The sequence below is a fragment of the Trematomus bernacchii genome, unplaced genomic scaffold (genome assembly GCF_902827165.1).
Source record: "Trematomus bernacchii unplaced genomic scaffold, fTreBer1.1, whole genome shotgun sequence".
In the NCBI taxonomy this organism is placed as follows: Eukaryota; Metazoa; Chordata; class Actinopteri; order Perciformes; family Nototheniidae; genus Trematomus; species Trematomus bernacchii.
The window spans coordinates 18,236,029-18,247,261 of NW_022987973.1; the positions used below are offsets into that span (position 1 = coordinate 18,236,029).

At 38.0% G+C, this 11,233-nt stretch overlaps 1 protein-coding gene across 1 annotated transcript in view; it reads right to left on the minus strand.

Annotated features, from left to right (window-relative positions):
• Nucleotides 1-8,500, minus strand: part of luzp2 (leucine zipper protein 2) — a 157,623-nt gene extending 149,123 nt beyond the window's left edge. The window contains exon 1 of the mRNA XM_034116041.1: nucleotides 8,246-8,500. Coding sequence (XP_033971932.1) covers nucleotides 8,246-8,307 — 62 coding nt within the window. The 5' untranslated portion in view covers nucleotides 8,308-8,500. The remainder of the gene's footprint in view (nucleotides 1-8,245) is intronic.
• Between the last annotated feature and the right edge of the window lie 2,733 nt (nucleotides 8,501-11,233).

Here is an 11,233-nt window from a genome sequence, read left to right on the forward strand (position 1 = left end):
ACTTTACTGCGCCATAAGGGATGTTTTTTTTATGTCAACCATCAACAGCGAGAGGGGGTCAAAAAAAGAGGGCAGAGAGATAAGCAGTGCAAAGCAGCAGCTGTAAGTGTGGTGAAAACCAGAGAAGCCTGTAAGAAAAGTTTCTGATTGCGCCCGATAGAAAATATAAAAATATTCAGAGAAAGGATTTCAGAAAAGATGATAGGAACATTTGTAGGGTGTGCTCTTTGGGGGTGGGACTTAAACATGCATGCATACGTCACAAGCATGCATGCAGTGTCTGTTTAATTGTTCTCAATACTAGAAGGGGGAGACACAAATTCCACACTGTGGCTTTAAATTCAACTGTCCTAACACAGATGTCACATTTAAACTGAATGAAATCATATAAAACATGGTAGATAAATACACTTCAACTTAAATCAAAATGCCGTGACTGACATCTACATTAAAGAAAATATGAAAGGCCCCAGATATCAGTCTATGCATGAGCAAATAACTGATGCACTCTCCTTTAGCTTCAAATGGAATAGCGGCTCGGAAACAACAAAAGCAGGCACTTTATATGTAGTGCCGCGTTGAGGAGGGATGAGGCTCAGCTTCTGTTTATTATGGTCATACATCTTGCTCTTCACAGTAAAACAAAAAGCCAAGCCTTCCGCTAATGACTCATCACTGAGAGAAGAAGACGGGCATCATGTTTACAGGGACGGAGCAATTAGGGGCCTGCCAATTACAACAGTGACAAACCAACGCTAATATATATACTCACAGCATCCAAGGAGGGAAATAAAGTGCTGGTTGATACAGCAATAAAGATTTGAATTACACTAGAAGCTTCTTTAAATCAACAGCTATATAGATGTGAGGTGCAAATGAACTCAGCAACAGATGAGTAGAAAACAAGCACTGAGCAGTAACAGGAAGTAGAAAAGAAAGCCAAATATGTTCTCACATAACCAGAAAAAAAGAACTACTGCAGGAGTAGAGTAATAATTTGTCAGTTGGAACACATACATGTTAATGTTGCTTTGTGTCTATTGGATGTTTAAATTAGGAACTGCTTGCTAAAACGTTCACAAAAAACATCTTTATAAAAAAAAAGGTAAAAATATGTCGGTGTCAGCTTATTTCACTGCTCACTTATCCATACAAACAAAGGTATTTTATTTTTACTCTTACATTTCAACTTGTTGCATTTAGTCTTTTTTTTTTTTTTAAGTTAAATGAAATGCGTTTTCAAAATAATGAATTGTCTGTGTTTGATTGACAGCAGATGGAGGGTGCCAGAGTGTCAGAGTTACACTGTAGGGAACCAGTGACAAATAAACAAACGTGGCGTGTGCCCTATATGATAGTGTGTTGTTAGTGGTACTGATGTCTGAACACCCCACCAGCATAATAACCCTAATTAGCTATCTAGCCTGCACATGTTGTTAGCAGTGAACTTTAAGAATGTCTGTGTGGTTGTGTGTTCAAAAAGCTTAGGTGTAGGAGAGGAAGATTTCTTTAGATAGATCATCATTATTACCTTTCATCACTGTGCATCTTTAAAATGATGTTTGGAGAAATCCCTAGTGCATTAGGTACACCAAACTAAAACTGCAGTAGTTTGCAGTAAATCCTCCCTTTATGAAGGCTTTCATTTCCATTGTTCTGTTGAAACTGTTTCAGAGAGGTGATGATTACATTTCATGGTGATTATTGCAGCTACTATACAGATAAAGTATACGGTTGAATTATACTGAGATGTAATTCTGATATATTGTTCAACCCGGTTTATATCACTAACTATAGACTAACTGCTATAAACACCACTCGGTATAATACAATTAAAACTACAGCGTACATCATTTGAATAAAGTTAAATCAACATTTGTCTAAAGTGAAAGGTGAAACCTTTACAAAGGTAGCATTTAGTGCAGGATTAGTATGTAATCATTTTAGTTCATTGGACTTAATACAGGAAACAGGATGTTTGTCCATTCATGTGAAGTACCTAAAAGGTCATCAAAGCAGCAGGACCTTTAATACAGGACTGTGTCATGTTGTCTTTGTGTTAACTTCATTAATTGTCATATTTGTAACCAATGAAAGCATTATAGTTTGTATTTAATTCATCCGATTACATTTCATTAAATCAGTTATCCAGTATAGAGCAGAACATCATGCCCTGCCATTCACCTGTAAACACTCAGTGAGGAAAAAAAAAGTATTTATATTATCTTTTTGCTATTGCCACACAGGTTTAGATCACTATAAACCTTCAGGTCATCTCAAGTGCAGTCATCTGTCAGTGTAACATGCAGCGATGTGATTGGTTCTCTGGCTGTGATAACGAGAAGGCACGTTTCGCTAAAGAGAAGAATGATGATTTGGTCTTACTCTTTCAAGTATAGGTTAATGGCAGGTCAGAAAGGTTTAACTGCAGAAGTCAAGCAATTATACTCACTTCTAAACTCTTTATACACTTTGACCATAAAAATAATACTCTTTTTTTGCAAAACAAGACACTACCAATGTGCCAATGTCTGTTAATTTGTGATTACTCATTCAGTTAGAGTCAAACCAAATCTCTTTGTTTTTACACAAAGCACATATTCAGTGTCTCGCATTAGAGGATGATGCTCCTTTCACAATAAAACACTGTGTTCCAGGAAACACAATAAAGTAATCTATGACACACACTTTCCATATTTGAAGAGTAAACACTGCTGTCATTTCAAACGTCTTCTAAGAGCAAAAGCACAGTACCTGAACTGTGGCCTTGAATATAAAACATTTGGCTACTCTTCACACGCACTGAACGAGGTCCTTTTAATTACTTTCTCATTTGTAGGAGCCACCCAAGGTTGTGTTTATTGTAGCCCACTTCATTACTGTCATGTGGCCAATGTGGTTGCCATGGTGTGAACATCACGCCATGTACTTTGAATTTCAATTATCATTCACGGTTGAATTTGTGCTGGGGACATTACCTGTCTGCACAAATATCATTTCCTCTCATCTTGAGGATACCGCCTTTCCCTGAAAGTCCTATTTAATATAATGTCTCTGCTATAGTGTGGATGTCATTTCATGGCATGAAAAACCGATGTAACTGGCACACAACATAAATGTTTCCCAAAAATCTCCACTACACACTAAGTATGTGGCTGCCTTTGCATTAAAATTACATAAACGGCACTCTTGTAAGAGTCCACTTAAGACACTAAATTACTGCGCTGCAAAATGCATGAATGTTTACCCAAGGGTGTCAGTTCCAACATGCCAGACTTCTCGTCTTTCGGTATAAATAAAGCACCAGTTAATTTAGGTAATGATGGAGCTCTCAGTCAATGACAATCGCTGCAAATCGAAATCAAGCCAACCCCACTTAAAGAAAGAAAATATTGGTGAGCTCCGCACACCATACTTACTTAGGTGAGCCTCATTTGTTTCCTATAGTTGCTTTTTTATCACCCAGTCTCTAAAGAACGCCCAGGGAGAAGAGGCGGATTATTTCCGCTAAGTCATTATCCCTGCTAACCATTTCCAGTCCATCAGTGCAAAGATTGACATCACCATCTCCCCCTGGTCAATAGCTGGGTCTAATTCTACGGCTGCTTCACACCTGACCTATAGTCAATCCTCAGGTTCTCTATGTGCGAGAAAATATTTGTTGACAAACTAGATTTGTTTCATCTCGACACAATAAAGTGCAAAGCAAAGCAAAATTCAGCCTGCGAGCATTCATTCAATGAGACATCATGTGGAGTTTATCTCCTCTGCCGTACATCTTGATGGTATTTCTTCATTGTCATTTCTTAGAAAGCATTGATTGGATGTAAATGATGATCTGTGGAATGTTTTCAACTCCGCAAACGTGACGGATTGAGACAAAGGAGGCTTATGCTGTTGTGATGAATAATAGGAAGCTAGGCACCTTTCAGCTATGCAATCACAGTTGCATAAATAGACATTATATACTTGAAAACGGTTTATTTGACAAGAAAATACCGAGCTGTTTCCACACACATCATGGCAATCATTTTAATGTAAATGATGACATATTGTTTGGTTTGATTGCCAAAAGTGTCATAACTGGATATAAGCACAACATACTGATAATACACTTGGTTATCATACAAGGAAAATGCAAAAGGTAAATAAAAAAGCAGACATCTCATAAACCACCTTCCTTTTCATGTCTGACCTTATGTAATATTTAAGAGAGATTCTCGATTTAATTGACAATATGCTCATATCCACAGGCAGATGTTAAGATATAAAGCAATATGGCTGTGTGTCTACGCTCTGTGTATAATCCAAGGCTCTCTGTAGTCCGTTTAATTGCCGTCCAAAATACTCATAAATATTTGATGTTGTGGATATCCCACCAGATACCACAGTTTCCAAGAAGAGTCTACTAAGGTAAGAGACATCAAAGGTAGTGTCAAGAAAATGTGTCAAATATATTTCAAGGAATACTCTGAAAGGGAATATTTGAAAGTGTAAAAAGGTGGAGGTTTTTGATCTGGATAGGGAAGAGAAAACAAGCCAAATGCAAAAGAGCAGCCTTACTGTAGTAGTCTCCCAGCCCTGACCCAGAGGTGGACAGTCATATCTCATGGGACTAGTGTCAATGCAGCCTTGCTTTCTGGCTGAGTGCCAATTGATTTCTGCAATGACACATAGCCTTGCACCCCCATTATGTGACCCAGTAATCCACTCGATTCATTAAAATCAAGTGCACCTTAATCAAGCTCTCATATGAGCACAGGATTTTCAAAGACATAGTACAATATGTATAATGTTTGGAATTGTGAATAAATGTACAATGTTTTTTTCTTTTAACAATGCACATCTTTATTTAGGCATGCATAATATCTTTAAGAGAGCCTACGGGATTTGAAGGCTATAAAACAGAATTAAGCGTAGAGCAAAGGCTTAAAATGCCGCTATCATGCATAAAAATTGAAATGGTTCCTATTTCATTAATTGTCGTTCCTCAAGGCGACTCTATCAGGTCACAGAAAGGAGGTTGCAGTTAACATAAGAAATGGATTCTCTCACGCACCACTGATGTGATGATAGTGAATTAAGCAAAGGGAGGCAGAGCAATGCGTACACTGGACAGCTCCAGTCACAATTCATTTTCCTGCTGCTGAAACACCTTGCATCGGTCTCCTCCATGTTTCACTATTACAAGAGAAAATGAGGATGTCACAAATGATAAGCCTTATGTGGGATTTTGACCTCTAGAATAAAAACAAAAATATGACAGGAGCTTGAGGAACTAATCAACCAAAGTAAAAATAGGTTGTGTGTTGATCAAAAGCAGCGTCCCCTGGCATGCTTGTGGTTTTGATCAAAAGAAAAAGAGAAAAAAAGAAAGCTGAATATTTTGAGTTTGTAATAAGGTACATCAGAAAACAAGGCCTAAAGTCGACACTTCTGTGCTCCTTTTAATAAAATCACCCCATGTCAGCAATAATAAAACCAATTTCCAGAGTTTTATTCAAATGCATCACTGCCAACTGGTATTGCCTCAGCAGAACTACTCTGGGGCGGCACTACATCAACAGACAACATACAGTAGCAGCAAAATGCACTAGCTAATTACTGCCAGCTATTATAAACATTGCTGATCCTGTATATCTGAAAGGGGAGGAAGTACATGTCAACCGCAGCAGGAGCCTTGGAACATGATGAAGCAGAGAGGTGGCATGGATCAACTACTCTCCTGTTCAGAAGTGACCTTTCATCGAATCCATTCATGGATGGTGATGACAAATCTTTAGAAACAGGAGAGAACATTAAGCTGTCCTTGTGGATGCTGCTTTATTAATGATTTGTCAATGACATGTAAAGACACATGTTCATAAGCACTCTCAGCATAGAGTATAGTCTTTTCACAAACTCAAAGCCTACTAACCAAAGGGGCCTTTTCCTGTAGTGTGTTATATTGTTTCTGGTGCATGGTCTGCAAAGGATAAAATCCAAAGTTCTCTCCAGAAGGAGTTTCTCTCCCACACTCTACCTTGCCACAATGCCCCGATTGGACTCCTTTGTTTACTTCAATAACACTGTGACATCACTATGTAACAATCAAGCTTATATTGGCTAGCGCTCACAACATTGTATGTGATAGGCTAAGGGAAGGGACATCTCCAAGCAGTTGATCAATCACAACAGAGCCATCCAGCTAACCAATCAGAGCAGACTGGGCTCTGGTTTCAGACAGAGGGTGAAAAGAGGTGCTGCATCACAGGCAGTATGAGGAAAATAAAGACCTTTTTGAACATTAAAGCATGGAGACATGTCAGAGTAGAGACACTAAATACAAATATGAACCTGAAAATGTGCATAATAGGACCCCTTTAAAATAAAATAAATACACCAGTATGAGTGTCAAAGGTCATTGATTAAAACAGTGACAGTGTTTCCTTTACTTAGATCACATCATGTCAACTCAGAAAAAGGAAGTTCCAAAAAAAGAAGCTAGTAGAAGGTGTTAGAACCTCTCAGTTTAGTGTTGTTTTAAAAAAAAAAAACTAAAGCATCAATAATGACTTTAAACTTCAATCAACAAATGAAGTGATCTAAAAAATAACTGCTTAACATTTATTGTTTAAATAACTTGTAATCAGAGCCTATTCAATCGTTACAATGTCACTAAATTGTTGTAATTGTTTTCTTCCTCATTAAGCATTTGAAATCATGGTAGCTTGTGCTTCCTGTAGGCAAATCAGAAAGTTATTTTCCATTTGAAATCCCTCTATTCTTTGAAAAACCTTCTGCCTTTGACAAAAACCAGCCTTAGGGGTAGAGTCTCGAAACAAATTAATATAAACACTGATTGAATCTGCATGTTCTTGTAATTACCTTTCATGACATTCGCCCTGAAGAGGTAGCACACAATCTGTGCTGACCTGCCAAATTAAAAGCAACATTTCTCCCTCTCCAATTAGAGCCCAAAAGATCATCACAAAGGCTGATGATGGTAAACACTATATAAAAAAACCTTTAAACGCTGTTTTAAAACCCATTTTCATAACTTAAAAAAACCTCAGTCTGCAAACTTAAAACGGTGATAAAACCGATGGAATATTTCTAAAGCATTTGCCTGAAGCTTATTTATGTATTTGCCATGTGTACATTAACATTGTAGGTGGGTTAAAGGGTGTATTGGTGCTTACTTTGCTGACTGATTAATGCAAGAGGTTAATACATCAATACAACCCCTACTTGTATAATTCATACATCATCGGTATATTAAGCTGCGTCTGACTTATAGATAAGATGTAGGCAATAACCTTGACAAATGTCAATCTTCTGTAACCTCGTGAGGCAAAGAAAATAACTTGCATAGTAGCCATGCTGGTGTCTGGCAACACACAATGAAGAACGTAGCCATTTATTTGTATTCTATCTAACATTAACAACAGAGACCATCATCCTCCATGTGCACACATTCCTCAACATTCAACTCATTTACTCAGAAAAAGATAACCACGGTATCAAAATATCTTTGGAAAAAAGGCAAGTTGTATTATGCATGCGTTCCTGCGTATGATGTCTCCATGGTATAGTCAGAGCCTTGCATTTTCTCTAACGGCACTCATTAAGGCAGTGGTGTAAGGCAGTGGCAGAGAAGAAGGATGATTTTATCAATGTTTGAATTAATCATCAACACACACACACACACACACACACACACACACACACACACACACACACACAATTCCCTCTTATTCCTTCTTCTTTACCCATCACTCTTCCCTCGGCTTCTTCCAAAGTCTTACATCACACACATAGAAAGACACATAGACCTCCTCTTTTTTAAGACACTGCAACACAAGTCCCTCAGTTTCCCTGACTCAAACTTGCTCTTTCCCAGACACACCAAAAGTCCCGAAAAGCAATGTCGCCACTATTCAGGACGCACTGCATTCAGCGAATTACCACCACAAAAGGACAAGTGTCTTTCAGCCTGCCCAGAAACTGACAGAGATAATAGCGTAGTTGAACAGAAAAGCTCTTCCTTCCTCCTTTCAAGTCTTTCAGTCTACGACATGCTCAGCACACAGAGAGCCTCTGCCCGGACGGATTAAGGCATTCAGCATTTGGCAGGAATGATCTTTAGATTAGTAATCTAAAGATTTCTCATAGCACGGTTTGAAGCTTTACCCTCTCTTTTGTTCCTGAGTCTCTAACCGGGTGAAACTGAGAAGACAACCATCTGCTGTTATTTATCTCTTACCTGGTGTTGAGGCTCAAAGCTGGACAGAGAAGCAGTAAGCAAATAGCTTGGACGAATTTCATAGCTGTCTCACACTCCCGTTCCTTCTCCCTTCTCTGATGCTTTTTTGCCTTTTCCCCGTGTCTCTCTAGCTCTCCCACTGGCTGCCTGGGTTTTTTAGCGCACTCTCATACACACACACACACGCACCGAGACACACAAGCAGCGAGGCAGACAGATGCAACACAGTGGCTTCGCCTAGAGGGAGGATCTCTGGCTTTAAATAACACAGGGACACGGACCGACTCGCTAATGGAAATGAGCGGGTGGGGCGGAAATCAAGATGTGGGAGATGTGGGAGTGATATGATGTCAGCGCCCGTGCAGCTCCGGCTATTGGTGAGAGGCGTTCTTGCCATTGTTTGGTGCCGGTTGTTCCTCCAACAATACACCTTTTCCATTCATTGCATTATGCCTGTTTACTACCTGCAGCCTGATAGGTGGAAGTGCAGCAACACAGTGAGCTGGAAGAGTGGGCAGCCGGGTGAGGGTGAGGAAACACTCGGGGGATTAACAGTTAACAGCAAAGTCACAGTTCAGTAAAGGCAAGACGCTAATTAATGTAAAGTGTAATTAGTGATGGAGCCCTTTGTTTCCAACAGAAGGCAAGGTTAGGATGTTAGTAAATGAACAATGAAAACAAATCTATTCCCTTTAATTACCCAAACTAATTAAAATAAGTCTGATGCTAAGTTATGTATGATTTTTGTTCTTGCTGCATTTTCTACTTTATTAAGATTAAATGTTTTCCCTTTGCTTTCCAGATTAATGATGTGTCAAATAGCATACAAGTAAAAAAAGGCCTTTGTGTGTTATTCAGCTAAACCTGGCTGCACCTAAATAAAGTAAAAGTAAATACTTGATGAAGTAAAAAGCCCAACAACTGTAGTCTGAGAAAAATAAATTAAAACTAATAAAATATGAATAAAATATAAATAAAGAGAGACAGATATAGGAAAGTTTTCAATGTAGAAAGAGTAGGAAAACAATTTGCTAGCTATTGACATCTACAAACATATTCTATGTTATGTTCCAGATACATATTCTAAAAGGAAGACATACAAATAAATAATGAAATGAAATCCTTACTTTATGTAGTACATTTGGTCAATTTGATTTACAATTATGTTAAAAGGTTTGATATAGAGTTTATATTCATAAACACGTTTATATTAAATAAATTACATTGACTTTTACGGTTAAAATGACATTTGAAATTTCTATTTATGTCTATTCTAGTGAAATAAATAACTGCCAATTCAAGCGAAGCACAGAAATGTATGGATAGATTATATGGCAAAATAACTTATAGTAGATATGGTATATAAGCCTGGGGTATGCAGTCATCATCCACCCCTACAATACAGTCGTATATTTTAGAATAGTTTGGAGGAAAAATACATGATGGCAAAAATCCCACAAAAACCCTTTTTGTGGGATGAACTGTTTTCATAATACTGCATAATGTGCTCACTCATAGTAAAACCCTTTTGTAAAGTAGCAAGGACAGTCCTAATTCTTTATATCAACCACTACTGGACAATGACGGGCAAATGGAAATGTGTTGTAATGGAATCATCTCATGCCTCACCTCTGGTCTTTGAATTGCTCAGAAATTCAAGGTTAACCTTATGAAAGTAAAAGCAGCTCAAGAACAAAATGTTGAGGACTAAGAGGATGTTCCATCTCAAAGCCATGTAATACAGGTAGAATATTAAGCAGTGCATACAAAAGGTGGAGGTCACACACCAAAGGCATGATAAATGATTTCCATTATAGGATTAATAGAGTTTCGAGCCTATTGGGCCACAGCAGTATCCCATTTTCTATACCTGAAGATCTTCACCCATTTAGTTGGTCTAATTACAAGTTAATGCATGGAAGCCAATGGTGACCAGTTGTAATGAGTCTGCTAGACCGCGGCATGCCTTGGTTACCGGGGAGAATTCTCGGCGGACCTCAGCAATCTGTCTCAATCATGTAGCACATCAGCCAGAAACTTGTAGTCCCAGTGCTCCGAGCCAACCTGTTGAGCATCTTATCATAATGAAGAATAATTACCCTAAAACAGGCGTGAATGGCTGATATTATGCAAGATTACATTTGGATAAATCCCCATAGCTAAGCCTGAATATCACATCAATTGATTTGTATATTTTGTTTACGAATGCCTCATTTGAATTTTGATCATGCCTAACTGGGCTGCTTTGATTTAGTCGGAGCGAAGCACTGTTTAGATGTGGAACACTGCATTGACAGGAACACGTTTTTTGTGGGAAATATATGGGGATCCTTTCTTTGCATATTTTCAGTCCTTAAAGCAGTTTTGAAAACAGAAAAAAAAAATCCCATATCTTCTTGCCAGTTTAGCATTGAACATGCTAATTCCTTTATATTTACAGAATGTAGAAAATCACTACAGATGTTAGGCAATTACGCTTGGTGCCCCACAATCTGAGCTATGCTTAGAACTGCAGTATTCCAGCTAAGTATGTTGCATGAACTAAAACAAAAATGAAAAGGCTGGTGAGGGGATCCGTAAGGCTTCCTCGCACTTCCTCCAATCATTTGTTAATGGCCGCAAGCAAAGTTAGAGTCATAAACATCCACGGAGTGATGCAACAAAAATCTGGTGCATGCAATTTTCAACATTTAAGCTAAAAAAATGTAAGTAAATATATCAGCTTTGTATCCACACTGTGGTCACTGCAGAAACAAATATGAAGGTTATACCTAACCATCAGGATCTAAAAATTGTACTATACTGTAGTTTTGTTTTGGAGGTCAGAATGATGTCAGGACTGTATGGTTTTGAAGGAATTATTTCAGTTTTAAACTGTTAGAATATAATATTTGGTGAAAAATGTTTATATTTGTGTGACATTGCTAATCTATGGTTTATAAGAAAACCAATGAGTTTTACTTTGTTTTATTCTTGAGTTTTAAACTA